Raw genomic sequence first — 14,164 nt, 5'->3', positions numbered from 1 at the left:
TTAGGGGCTAATTAAAAATAGCATTGGCCAATACCATTTGGCATAAACAGTAGCGTTGAGGTCCTAACTGCCCCGAGTTTTTGGAGAAGGGCAGCATACAAATCTAATAAATAATAATAATAATAATAATAATAATAATAATAACAACAACAACAACTGACTTATTCTACAAAAATCAAATTTAACTTGCCCTTTTAACCAAGATGTTGAAATAATGCTGTTTGGAAATTAATGAAATTAACAAGATACACTGCTTTTAGTTGTATCATATATTATAAGTACGTTTTTGACCTACATATTTAGGATATTAATATTGCTACCTGTATTTTAGTTACATTGTTTTTAATTTGTTTTGCATTTTTGATACTTGGCAGTAAGTTGAGTAACAAATTCATATCAAATAAATTAATAGAAACACACACACACACACACACATGTTATTTTTTATATATTAAAAAGTTGGAATGTTTTCTCAGCATACCCGTCATGACCTTGCTTGTCAAATCATATGTCTGTATTATCTATCTCTCTATTTATCTCTGCTCACTGTGAGGGACTCTTTTTAAAAGCAAACATATGAATTAATTGGAATCTGTTTATGAATGGACATGAATGAATATTGAGGCTGTGTAATGAAACAAAAAGAGAGAGAGAAAATACCTCTGTTAGTTTAATTATTTCACCAGAACTAAGGCAGAGTTTCTTGTTGTCATCAAGCACAGTGTTCATATTTTCAATCCAAACTGCATCCACAGGGCCATCAAACATGTACCATTTCTTTTTTTTATCAGTGGCAACAGCTCCTACTCGAATGAGAGCAGGGAGGATCCCATCCGTCCTATGAAATTAGGGGGAGAAATACCCAAGCCTTTTAATAATTGCACACTCTCTTTGAATCTGGTATATTTTATAAAAGTATTATATATCTTATCAAGAGATTTGAAGATGCCAGAAGTCGAAGAGGAAGGTAGGAATTTGTGCTGGAAAAGGAAACTTCTTTTAAGGATAAAGTTCCCCATTTGCTAACTTTGTAGTATCAGGTACATAAAAATATACCTGTGGTATCAGGTTTTTAAACACAGTGATACCTCGTCTTACAAACCCCTCGTCATACAAACTTTTCGAGATACAAACATGGGGTTTAAGATTTTTTTTGCCTCTTCTTCCAAACTATTTTCACCTTACAAACCCAAGCCACCGCCACTGGGATGCCCCACCTTTGGACTTCTGTTGCCAGCGAAGTGCCCATTTTTGCACTGCTGGGATTCCCCTGAGGCTCCCCTCCATGGGAAACACCAAATCCAGACTTCCGTGTTTTTGCAATGCTGCAGGGGAATCCCAGCAGCACAAAAATGGGTGCTTCGCTTTGCAATGGGAGTCCGGAGGTGGGGTTTCGAGGACTTCCATGTTTTTGTGATGCTGCAATTTCGCTGAGGCTCCCCTCGCTGGGAAACTCCACCTCCGGACTTATGTTGCCAGCGAAGCACCCGTTTTTGCGCTGCTGGGATTCCCCTGCAGCATCACAAAAACACGGAAGTCCAGAGGTGGAGTTTTCCATGGAGGGGAGCCTCAGGGAAATCCCAGCAGCGCAAAAACAGGCGCTTCAGCTGGCAAAAGGGGTGAGTTTTAGATTTATAGATTAAATTTATTGGATTTATATGCCGCCCCTCTCCACAAACTCGGGGCGGCTTGCACGCATTAATCGCTTTTCCATTGATTCCTATGGGAAACATTGTTTCATCTTACAAACTTTTCACCTTACAAACCTCATCCAGGAGCCAATTGTGTTCGTAATACGAGGTATATAAAAACATGTATCAAACCCAAAAGGCTACTGAATTTGGGCCAGCATCTTATGTAAGTGAATTGTTATAATTATTATTCATCTCTGTTTATTTAGACAGTGAGGATATTCAAGTCTTTTTTCTAAGATTTTTTTAAAAAATAAAACCTTCTGAAGCCAGCTGGAGAGAGCAGATGGTTTCATGCCTATGAAGAAGCCTTTATGGCTGTTGTAATTTTTTTTTTTGTCATTCAGACGGATCTATATATCAGCCTTTAGGTAAAAGCTATACTATAAATTAGTTCAGACACTCAACCACAATTTGCCAAAGAGAAACTCGACTAAATATGTGCCCATATTTAAGAAGCTTCCAAGTAAAGATATAAAAGGTTTACTCAGCAGAGCTTCATGCTAAGTTACTTCCATTGCTTTTTGTATCTGCACAAGTTTACATATTTGGTAACAGAAGTATAGATTTGATACAGAAAGTAAAAGAGGAGCAGTAAAACTAATGTTCAAGCATGTAGATATTTTTATTGTCTCATTCCTGAACAGGAAGCTCTCCAGTATAAAGTATACTGCATGTACAATACATACGGTAATCCACATAATTTGTTTCACTTCATGTACCAGGAAACCACTAAGGCAGAGAGTGAAAAGATAACTTTCACTGGATCAAGCCTAAGTCTTTTGCAGCTAAATTTTTTTTAGAAATTTTCAAAAAGTTTTCTTAAGTTTCCATTAATAGAGAGTTTTAATTCCCAGAAAGGCGAAATACAAAACCCAATTAACACAGAAAAGAGAAAGATAACTTTTGTCTTTTACCATTCATGTGTTAACAAGTCAAACTCTCCATATAGCTGGCCCATAGTTATAGATTTAGGATTCAGTATGAAATAATTGACAGCTTCATAATTTCCACCACTGACTGAAGGCCGACCTTTCAAAGATGTCATCGCAGTTGCCAAAACTTTATAACACTGAAGAAAAATGTAGAATAGAATGAAGCATCATAAGCATTTCTTTCAAGACTAAGACAGTAGCCCAAACTAATCAAGGATCTTCAACAATATAAAGTAGTAATGCAGGATTTTATCCAAGGTTTTTGTACAATTAAGATTTATAAAAAGCAGACACCATCAGAAAAGACATAGAAAAAAGAAAGTGAGCCCACATTTCTGAATGCCAATGACATGCTGGCCAAGAATAGGCTGTCAAAATCTTGCTAATGCTCTGAAGGCTCAAAGTTATTCATTCTCACCTTAATGAGGGCTTTCCAAACAACAGGTAGATTCAGTTTAGCCTTTTAATACTAGCCTGCTTATTTCAAAGCTCTCCTATAGAGGCTGCTACTGTATTTGGCAAGAGAGGATTACGCAAAAGAAATTGATAAGTGCTGGAAGACATTTCTGGAGTTAGTTCCCATTCTTGTTCTATCGCAACGCTTCCTCAGCAATGCTTACCTTTGTTTTTCCAGAGCCTGTGGGCCCCACCAGCATGAGGCCGTGCCGCACCACGGTTGTTTCATACAGCTGAATACACTTGGTGATGAAACCTGGAGCAAAATAAGATTCAGACCAGAAATACCTCCTGGTGGCTTTTACTGGCTGCAGAGCTGTGAGTTCAGGCAGCAATGTCTTGGAAAGCTTGCCAGGAATTTGGGTGACCTACATAGGAAACCTCTGTGCTCACAGGATAGGACATGAGATGTCAGCAGCATGCTTACTTAATTCTTTAGTAGTTTGAGCTTAGATACCAAGACGTTTTAGGGTATGAGCTTTTTAAAAGCTTCTTGCATGTGAAATTCTCTTTCCAAGAAAATATACTTGGCAACATGCCCACCACCACCACCAGTGTTTTTATTATTTGCTCTTCTTTGAATGCACTGACATGTTAATAATTTATTATTTATATTATTAGCTGAAAGTATCTGCTCTTGGCTGAAGATTGTTATAGCAAATGCTACACAGATTCACATAAATAAACAACATCCAAGTTCCAAGTGTGCCCTATAGCTCTTACTCTTTAGTATTTTATCCAACTGTTTGAAAATATAAAGAATCTGGATCTCAAATGAAATCTGGAGACAGGGGGATTGAATTGATTTGTTTTCTTTTTTCTTTTCTTTAGATAAATGATGTTTTCCTCATGTTTCACACATTCTGCATAAGAGCCCCCCCCCCCCCCCCCTTTTGTTCAATTGTGTTCGATTGTCAAAGACTGCCTGGACAAATCTCTGCAAGTTTTTCAGAAGTGGTTTACCACTGCCTCCTTCCTAGGGCTGAGAGAGAATTTATTTATTATTTATTTATTATTTATTACTTAGATTTGTATGCCGCCCCTCTCCGAAGACTCGGGGCGGCTCACAACACGTAGAAACAAATCATAAATAATCTAACAATTTAAAATATTAAAGATTTTAAAAAGACCCCATATACTAACAGACATACACACAAGCATACCATATATAAATTAAACATGCCCAGGGGAAGATGTTTCAGTTCCCCCATGCCTGACGGCAAAGGTGGGTTTTAAGGAGTTTACGGAAGGCAGGAAGAGTAGGGGCAGTTCTAATCTCCGGGGGGAGTTGGTTCCAGAGGGCCGGTGCCGCCACAGAGAAGGCTCTTCCCCTGGGGCCCGCCAACCGACATTGTTTAGTTGACGGGACCCGGAGAAGGCCCAAGAATGACTGGCCCAGGGTCACTCAGCTGGCTTTGTGCCAAAGGCAGGACTAGAATTCATTCTCCCAGTTTCTAACCTGATGCCTTAACCACTACACTAACCTGATGCCTTAACCACTACACTAACCTGGCTCTCAGTTGATCTTACTGTACCTTGACCAATTTTCTACCAAAAGATTTAGGAGGCTCAGAGATGCAGAATAGAATACTAATTTATCATAGATAAACAATTTTAATTTACAATCTTTTTTAGAGTAGTAAGATAAACTTTTCCATTGAAATCAAGGCAAAATATTTTACATAGATTGCTCATGGGAGCATTCTCAATATTATTCTCACAAATTGATGTATGAACTGGTGCAGGAAAACATAGGGGCAGGAATTATAGACTTGTGGGATGACAAATTACCCAAACCTCCTGCGACTGCAATGCTGTTATGTAGCAAGAATGGCAATATTTTTAAATGTGAGAGTAATACAGCGTATGGTGGAAAAAAATAGATAGCATATGTTTTGCATACCATCAACATCTTTCAAATTGTCTTTTAGGCAGGATTTGTGAATTGCTTCCTCCAAAATGCCATAGTCAATAGTTTCTTCTTTGATCATGGGAAATAGATCAGAAATTATACCATTGAACAGCTTGAGATCGTCTTGCAGGAATTTAGGAACATTGACATCTTTGATAGCCCTTAAGCAAATCATTTCCTAAAAACCATTAAAACAAAATATTAGGAAATTATGTTGCTACCAGGCATGATCAGCTTTGCCCTCAATGGTTAAATATTGATGATACGAACATTATTTTACAAAACTGTTTCCCCCCCCAGTTTGGATGGTAAGCAGATGCAGTAAGAACGGAGCTCTTCTATCTTATATCTAGTTAGAATATCATATATGGATGAAAATTACTATATGTATAGAAAGGAAATGAATATTTTGAGATAATTTTAATGTATTATCTCATCAATGAAAATTATAAGAAATACATTTTACAAGAGACAGATGCAATGAAATAATTTGTGCCAAATGCACATTGCTATAATATGACACAGACTTGAACAGATAGAATAGAAGAAAAAACAATTGCTACCAACCTGTCTTCCGCTGAGGATCTGTATACTGCATGAGTGAAAAAGAGGCTTGTGAAAATATCTACAGACCTCTCACAACCTGGAGATAAATTGTTTCAACTTCTACTCTCAAAACAACGCTATAAAGCACTGCACATCAAGACAACTAGACACCAGAACAGTTTTTTCCTGAATGCCATCACTCTGCTAAACAATTAATTCCAACAATACTGTCCAATTATTTACTAAGACTGTATTACTATTATTCTTCTCATCCCTCCTAGTATCTATCTCTTCCCACTTATGACTATAACCATATTGCTTGTATCTTTACAATTTATATTGTTTTATTTGTTTACTAGTATGATTTGATTGCTTATTAGCAATCTATGACTATCACTAAATATTGTATCTTATGATTCTTGATGAATATATTTTATTTTTCTTTATGTACACTTACAGCATATGCATCAAAGACAAATTCCTTGTGTGTTCAATCACACTTGGCCAATAAAGAATTCTATATGAAGCCTCCTATGAGGCTTTCTACCTCATTGGAATAAAGTCAACAGCTATTGTAAAGTAAAAGAGGAAGATTACTAACTTATACATGGTTATACAATACATATTCAGAAATAAGACCTACTGAGTTGATTACAAATCATCTTTGTGAATGCAAATGTCAACACAGCCCATATTTTTCAAGTCTTTTCTTAATCAGCCAGGTGTTGTCAACTCTTAATATTTTAATTATTAATCATTGATGTAGTCCTCGCTTAATGATCAATCGTTCAACCACCATTCAAAATAAAAAAGGGGTTTACAGAGCTGAACTTAGGGCCATTGCATTACCCCTGAAATGAAATGGCTGCAATCTGAGCATTCTGCAATCTAGTCATATTTACAGTGGACTGCCAAATACCCCACAATCATTCTGTCGCCATGTGCAGTGTTCTCTGCCATAGGGAAACCAGCAGGGAAAGTCACAAGCCACTGCTGCCTTCTATTTCCTGGGGCTGGCGGAAAATGGTCGGCCACAAAATCCATGTGGGACATCCCGCGAGGCTTTGTGGATGAACTCTTACACTCAGATCTCTGGAAAGCAATGTACTACTAGATCAGTGTTTCTCAACCTGGGCTGTTTGAAGATGTGTGGACTTCAACTCCCAGAATTCCCCAGCCAGCATTGCTGGCTGAGGAATTCTGGGAGCTGAAGTCCACACATCTTCAAATAGCCCAGATTGAGAAACACTGTACTAGATAAAAAGAGGGTGAAACCAACTGAGTTGGTTTTACTGTCAAGGAGGTTGAATGAAAAAGGTCCCTCCTGAAATCTAAGCACGGTTCTGGTTCCCAGAAATGGGAGGACTACCAGTCGTTTTGGGGGCTGTCACCAAATGGCCCATGCTGTAAATGTTTCATGCCAAAATCCTGTTTGGATATCTCTTCTGTCCACAGAGGGAAGGGGAACTATAAGGCACAGAACATCTCCTATAGGAACTGCGGCACTGCGCTGCCCATCATGCACTTTCTTTCTGAGTATGGAGGGGAACTGCCTCCCTCCCTTTGATAAGCAGTTCTTTCATTCCACCTGCTTAACGACCCACACGGTCACTTAATGGCTGCAACAGGGAGAAGTGGGACTGCGGTCCTGAATGAGATAGACTTACTGTATTTTTTTGTGTATAAGATGCATTTCCCTACCCCCTCCAAAAGTGGGTGGAAATGTCTGTGTGTCTTATTTATTTATTTGTTTGTTTGTTTGTTTGATTGATTGATTGATTTGTATACCGCCCCTCTCCGCAAGACTGGGGGCAGCTAACAACAATAAAGAAGACAATGTAACAAATCTAATATTAAAAACAATCTAAAAAACCCCAATTTAAGAGACCAATCATACAAACAAGCATACCCTGTATAAATTCTATAAGCCTAGGGGGAAGGGAAACATTTCAATTCCCCCATGCCTGACGACAGAGGTGGGTTTTAAGGAGCTTGCGAAAGGCAAGGAGGGTGGGGGCAACTCTGATATCTGGGGGCAGCTGGTTCCAGAGGATTGGGGCTGCCACAGAGAAGGCTCTTCTCCTGGGTCCCGCCAAATGACATTGTTTAGTCGACGGGACCCGGAGAAGGCCAACTCTGTGGGACCTAACCGGTCACTGGGATTTGTGCGGCAGAAGGCGGTCCCGGAGATATTCTGGTCCGATGCTATGATACAGCAAATGTGATCGAAGCCCCGCCAACCCACCAGTCTCCCACTCTTCAGCTTCTGCCTGCCAGCAATTTGCCTCCTTGCATCAAACAGCGTGGTCAGTTTCAGCACAGCCTGATTTAGAACAAGCAGCTGATTGGCGGTTGGATCTGCCTCCTGGAATGCCTACTATCAGCTGTTCCAGGCTCTGGGGATTGCTACTGCCTATCAGTGCCATCATTGCCCATCACTGCTGCTGCCTATCACTGCCTACGTGCACCCCATTTTTGGCCTGTTCCAGGAAGTGGGGATTGCTGCTACTGCAGCCTATTCCTGCCGCCTAGAATTATTTATTTAAATTATTTTGAAGGTCATTCACCACAGTACAAAGAGACATCCTACCAACACTGCAATATCGTCAAGAAGAACTTGCCTCATTCATCATTGGATTTTCTCTTTTGAGATTGCCAGCTGCTGAAATCACAGTCTTCACAGCTCTCATTCCAAAATCATAATGATCCTATGACATAGATAAATATACATATATATATATATATATATGAAAAATGACAATCTGTGAAAGCAGGAGTTAAGTCTAGAAAAGCGATTTGTATAAGAACCTCCTACTTCAGCTGCAGTTGAGTCATCTTTCTAAAGAAGAAAAGTAGTATGTAACCTCATGTTTTAATGTTTGTGTATGATTAATGTCAAAAGAATAAAAAATCAGATAGCTCCCATGTCTGCCTCATTCATGAATTACCAAATTGATGGAAATGCATATTTACCTGAGAGCTGAGTTGTTCAGAAGACAGTTTGAAAGTGGTAGTGATCTTTTTTGCCAAAACTTTGGCCTCATTGAACCCAAAAGAATACAGAGAAATCTCAGCAATCATGGAATAATCTGGAACCATCATGGCCACTGGACGAAAAAGAGCCTGGAAAATATGAATTAATTATAGTGGGAATTTATTTATCTATCTATCTATCTATCTATCTATCTATCTATCTATCTATCTATCTATCTATCTATCTATCTATCTATCAGATTTGTATGCCGCCCCTCTCCACAGACTCGGGGTGGCTCACAGCAATAATAATACAATGTAAATAAATCTAATATTTAAGTTAATTTAAAAAACCCAATTTTAGAAACCAATCATACATACTAGCATACCATGCATAAATTTTATAAGCCTAGGGGGAGGGAAAGTGTCAATTCCCCCATGCCTGACGACAGAGATGGGTTTTAAGGAGCTTACGAAAGGCTAGGAGGGTGGGGGCAACTCTGATATCTGGGGGGAGTTGGTTCCAAAGGGTCGGGGCCGCCACAGAGAAGGCTCTTCCCCTGGGTCCCACCAAATGACATTGTTTAGTTGATGGGACCCGGAGAAGGCCAACTCTGTGGGACCTAACTGGTCGCTGGGATTCGTGCGGCAGAAGGTGGTCCGGGAGATATGATACCATAACCCTTAAGAATATTTTTTAAAAAGCCCTGATGGATCACAATAGCCAGCATTTTGCTTCTCGTGGTATCCAATGAAGTCTAGACTATTTAGAAGAGATGGAGATCTTATTTCCCTGCAATTGGTATCTGAAGACATGCTACCGTCAATCCAAAAGTTCCATGGAGTCTCAAAATTAATAGTCCTTGATAGCATGGTCTTCCTCTTTTAAATTAATACTATTCCCATTTAAAGCTGATGAAGTACTCTGTGCTACATTTTATAATAATAAATTTCACAGATTATTTACTATTTGAAGAAGTGTTTTCTTTTGTCTGTTCTAAGTCTCCTTCCCTCAGCTTCATTTAATGGCATCAATTCTAGTGTTTTAAGAGGAAAAACTGCCCCTGTTTGCTTTCTTCATTATCTTCTACTGTATGCTTATTTATGTCTTCCTACATATTTAGCCGATGAAGTCCCCAAGTTTCTAATTTTTCTTTGTAGGGAAGATGGTCCAAACCCTGATAATTTTCGTTGCCATCTTCTTCACTTTTTAAATCTCGATCATATTCTTTTTTTAAGCAAAGTAACTGGAAGAGTATGTGATTGCCAAGTTTATTTCCAATCCTTTTCCTAGAGACACTAAGCCAACTGAACAATATGTTCTCTTTTTACCTCTTAGTCCTTTTTTAAAAATTGATGTCACATTCTGCTACCTTCCAATACCATTCCAGTAATTTGAAGAATGTGGCACATATTTTTGTTAAGAAGTTAGCAATTTCACATTTATCTTCCTCAGTTTTTTATTCAGGTGGGTGACAGCATACCTCTAGATCTAATTTATATTTGTGGTCAGATATTGTAAACTATAGTTATTTTGTGAAAGAATCCAGTGTCAATATTTTGTATATTGCATGTTAGCTTTTAAATGTTTCTTGCTACAAAAAGCAACACTTTCCCAGCATATCTTTCTATGTCAATTCTGTAAAGTTTATAGAAATATGCAGTGATTCAGGAATGTTGTGAGGAAAATAGGATGAGGAAGATGCTCATCCCCTTGAGTTATTTATTAAAATAAAGATGGCATAAAATAAAATATGATTAATCTACCCATGTCTCTAAAAGTGAGGGTGATCTACTAGCTATATTTGTTCCAAGTAGTTTAAGACCTTATACTGTATACCAAAAGGAAACCTTTTGCTCGGTATTATTTAGTTGCCAAAGTCATTTTTGTTTCAGCAAAAATGATAATACAGTTATACTATTCAGTAACATGGACACTACATTCTGTATCATCTGTACCTCCTGGATAAAGTTTAAGGGTAGCTTCATGTAGATTGCATTAATCTAAATGTGAAGCAGAGACTTTGTGAACTGTTGCTAGGCCATCCCTATCCAGGAAAAAGAATATAGCACATTTAGGCTCCTACAGCTCCCAATTCCCATATCCAGTGTTGTGGCTAGCTCTGGCGAGACATCCACATGCTGCAGGCCTGTGTCCCCCCCCCCCCCCGTGGAATCTGCTGATGAAGGCTCCTCTGACCAAGAAGACATGAGTGACAGGGAGGAGGAGAGTGGGGCAGACAGCTCAGAAGGAGATCAATTATCTAGCTCCTCCTTGGATTCAGAACAAGAGTTAATGATACAGCAACGCATGCGCATAGGCAACAACAACTGAGAGATTATTATCAAAGAAAATGAGGCCACCTGTGGTTGGGTGGGGCTGTGGTAATTAGTGAGGCTGCTATAAATAGCAGCCTGTGGGTTTGGCCATTGTGGAGGATTATCTGATCGTTGTGTTTCATGACTGCTTTGCTGACTTTGATCTTTGTGTGCTGATTTTCCCCAGCTTTGAAACTAACCCAGAGCAAAGTGTGTTTCACTTTGTGAAAGAAGAAGGACTGTGAATTGCCTCACAGCTGCAAGCTAAGTATCACAGAACTGTTAAGGGACTTGTACAAATCACCAATTTGTTTGGAGACAAGGGCTCTTTGCTATACCAAAAGAGTGCTCTGTTTATTTGCATTTTCGGTATAAAGAACATTGTTTTGAATTTTCAAACGTGTGTGTGTCTGAAATTGTATCTGTGCATTTTTGGGAGGATTCTACCAGAGAGCTCGACAGAACATCCAGGAACTACCAACCCACATATTTTTTTTTGGTCAGGAGTCAAACTCTGTTTACTTCTGCTCATACACTGAATGCATTTTCCTCTAGTTTCTTGACACACTTTGTTAGTGATTTCTTGAACAGAGATATCTCAACCTTGATGGCTTCTCCATACTCCATGCAATTTCTAATGATCACACACACACACACAAATGGAAGAGGTTTTAATTCAAATGAAGCTATGTATGAAGTTTTTTGTAACATTCAACACCATTACCTTTAAATTATCAGGTAATTCGGTGCGTCCAGCATAACCAGGATTCATTGTGATGAAGACTGCACAAGACGGAACTAACGGGATCTCAGCTCCTTCAAATATGAAGCGATCCACCTATAGGCAATAAAAATAGTAAACAATGTGATATTCAAAAATGCATCTTCAAATTTCATTATAAAGAGACTGTTTTCTGACTGTAACATCTTCCTCACCATTTTACAGATTTCACATACTAGCCACAATTATGTGACAGATTTCACATACTAGCCACAATTATGTGACAGATTTCACATACTAGCCACAATTATGTGACAGATTTCACATACTAGCCACAATTATGTGACAGATTTCACATACTAGCCACAATTATGTGACAGATTTCACATACTAGCCACAATTATGTGACAGATTTCACATACTAGCCACAATTATGTGACAGATTTCACATACTAGCCACAATTATGTGACAGATTTCACATACTAGCCACAATTATGTGACAGATTTCACATACTAGCCACAATTATGTGACAGATTTCACATACTAGCCACAATTATGTGGCAAGTCAAGCTCAAAAAATTATGCAGTTTAGAATTTTAAATTTAAAAAATCATTGTAATTCTAATGATAAATAGCAGTTAAAAATCTCAGTTGTAATAAATATCTGAGAATAAACAATATAAGACTTAACCAAAGAGTATTAGGTCAGTATATGAAGTAGACAACACAAGCTAATTTGTTTATGACTTTACCAGATGTTAACAGATGTTTCACTAAGTCACTAGAGTACTCTTTGGGATGGATGGATGGATAGACAGGCAGATATCTGTAATTGTTGTAGCAATGTGCTGGGTATACATTGAGGTGCATGACTAAGTAGCATTTTTTTTTGCATTCAGACAGGTAAATTGTTGTTCCTAAAAAGTCCCCAACTACATTAGCATGCATTCATGCTGATTCTAGAAACAGATAGAAACATAGAAGACTGACGGCAGAAAAAGACCTCATGGTCCGTCTAGTCTGCCCTTATACTATTTCCTGTATTTTATCTTAGGATGGATATATGTTTATCTTGGGCATGTTCAAATTCAGTTACTGTGGATTTATCAACCACGCCTGCTGGAAGTTTGTTCCAAGCATCCACTACTCTTTCAGTAAAATAATATTTTATCACATTACTTCTAATCGTTCCCCCAACTAACCTGAGATTGTGCCCCCTTGTTCTTGTGTTCTAGATGAAAATCAGTTGAAAACAATTTAAAAAAAAGATATTATGAAGACGTCCTGACTTACTCGCTGTTGCTGGGCCTTTTGAATAGTTGTGATCTGCTGAGCAACTACAGACAACACTTCAATGTCAATACGATTAAATTCATCAAAGCAAGCCCAGGCTCCAGAGCTAAGTATATAAATAGAAGATAATGCCAGATATCCATAGTAATTATTACTAATGCAATCAGTCTTAAAAATCAGAAGACATCAGCAGAGAAAACCAATGCTCTAATTTTCTTATTAGTACATTTTGCAAGAAGATTCGTATATGAAATCCACACTAAGCACAGTACTCATACATCCCTTCTAATTACAGTTTTAGGTTAAAAAATTCATAAAAGCAACCCCAATATATATATATAAAATATTGAACTAAAACAAATACAAAACAGTTTAATGGAACTTCTGGGATGCAGCATTTTGTTTCAAGTTTGTTCAAAGCAAAATAAAATTTCTGTTTCATGAACACTCTACTTTATTCTAGTTCAGAAGATAATATACAGTATGACCTGAGATTTATATCACCCTCAGCCTTAAAACATGGCTCTGTCTCAAGCCTTGTGTTACAGTGAATAATGGACCATTTGTGGGAAGTTTGGCTATCTCATTGTGAGTTTTCTCTAATTTTTCTTTTGGGTTATACTGGCTTTCCATTTTTATGGTTTTGTGTTCATAACTACTCCGAACTGTACATATTGGAGCAGCTTATACATTTAATAAATACGTAAATTAATATTGAATACTGAAAATTAGCCAATTCCCAATACTTCAGGGCCAAGTATGTTAACACTTCTTGGCAACAAAAATAGCAAAAAGGAGAGTGATATTAGATAAAGTGTAGGTTATTCTGAACATGGGCATACTCTTGCCCACTCATTTGATGTAGCTCTATTCTAATTCAGGCATATTTCTTTACATAGATACACAGTACTGTGCTTTAGTACCTGGCTAATCCTTTCAGGAATTTTCCCATTGCCATAAAGTCAAGTTGATCGGAACAATTAAAGACAACAGTCTGTATAGCTAAAGCTTTTCCCAGATCCTTAGTTGTCTCTGTTTTGCCTGTTCCAGCTGGTCCTGCAGGAGCACCTCCAAATTTCAAATGCAAGGCTCCAGTGAGAGTCAGGTAGCATCTGTTATAGGAATTAAATCATTTTCAGAGTTCTGAAAGTATTCTTTTAAATTTTCTAGAGTGAAGCATGCATTATTCATAAACCAGCATTCTGAAGAACCACCACTTTTATACTGTACAATTGCAATTTGAAATTGTTCATATGTAAATAGCAACATAGTCTAAGATGATACATATAGAAAAGAGTTCTCTTTTATTTTACTAA

The 14,164-nt window shown here is 38.0% G+C and overlaps 1 protein-coding gene across 3 annotated transcripts in view; it reads right to left on the bottom strand.

Annotated features, from left to right (window-relative positions):
• DNAH1 (dynein axonemal heavy chain 1) overlaps positions 1 to 14,164 on the bottom strand; it is a 254,640-nt gene that overhangs the window by 114,816 nt on the left and 125,660 nt on the right. For 2 of the 3 annotated variants that reach the window (XM_070738680.1, XM_070738681.1), the window contains exons 29-37: positions 13,772 to 13,960; positions 12,849 to 12,954; positions 11,557 to 11,670; positions 8,514 to 8,663; positions 8,162 to 8,248; positions 4,986 to 5,172; positions 3,247 to 3,338; positions 2,609 to 2,763; positions 661 to 838 (exon numbers count right to left, since the gene is read on the bottom strand). In XM_070738680.1, coding sequence (XP_070594781.1) covers positions 661 to 838; positions 2,609 to 2,763; positions 3,247 to 3,338; positions 4,986 to 5,172; positions 8,162 to 8,248; positions 8,514 to 8,663; positions 11,557 to 11,670; positions 12,849 to 12,954; positions 13,772 to 13,960 — 1,258 coding nt within the window. The remainder of the gene's footprint in view (positions 1 to 660; positions 839 to 2,608; positions 2,764 to 3,246; positions 3,339 to 4,985; positions 5,173 to 8,161; positions 8,249 to 8,513; positions 8,664 to 11,556; positions 11,671 to 12,848; positions 12,955 to 13,771; positions 13,961 to 14,164) is intronic. The other variant, XM_070738682.1, reaches the window with a different exon arrangement.

Source organism: Erythrolamprus reginae, chromosome 2 (genome assembly GCF_031021105.1).
Source record: "Erythrolamprus reginae isolate rEryReg1 chromosome 2, rEryReg1.hap1, whole genome shotgun sequence".
Classification (NCBI taxonomy): Eukaryota; Metazoa; Chordata; class Lepidosauria; order Squamata; family Dipsadidae; genus Erythrolamprus; species Erythrolamprus reginae.
The sequence above is the reverse complement of the archived record's forward strand: the minus strand, read 5'-3'. Positions and strand labels throughout refer to the sequence as shown.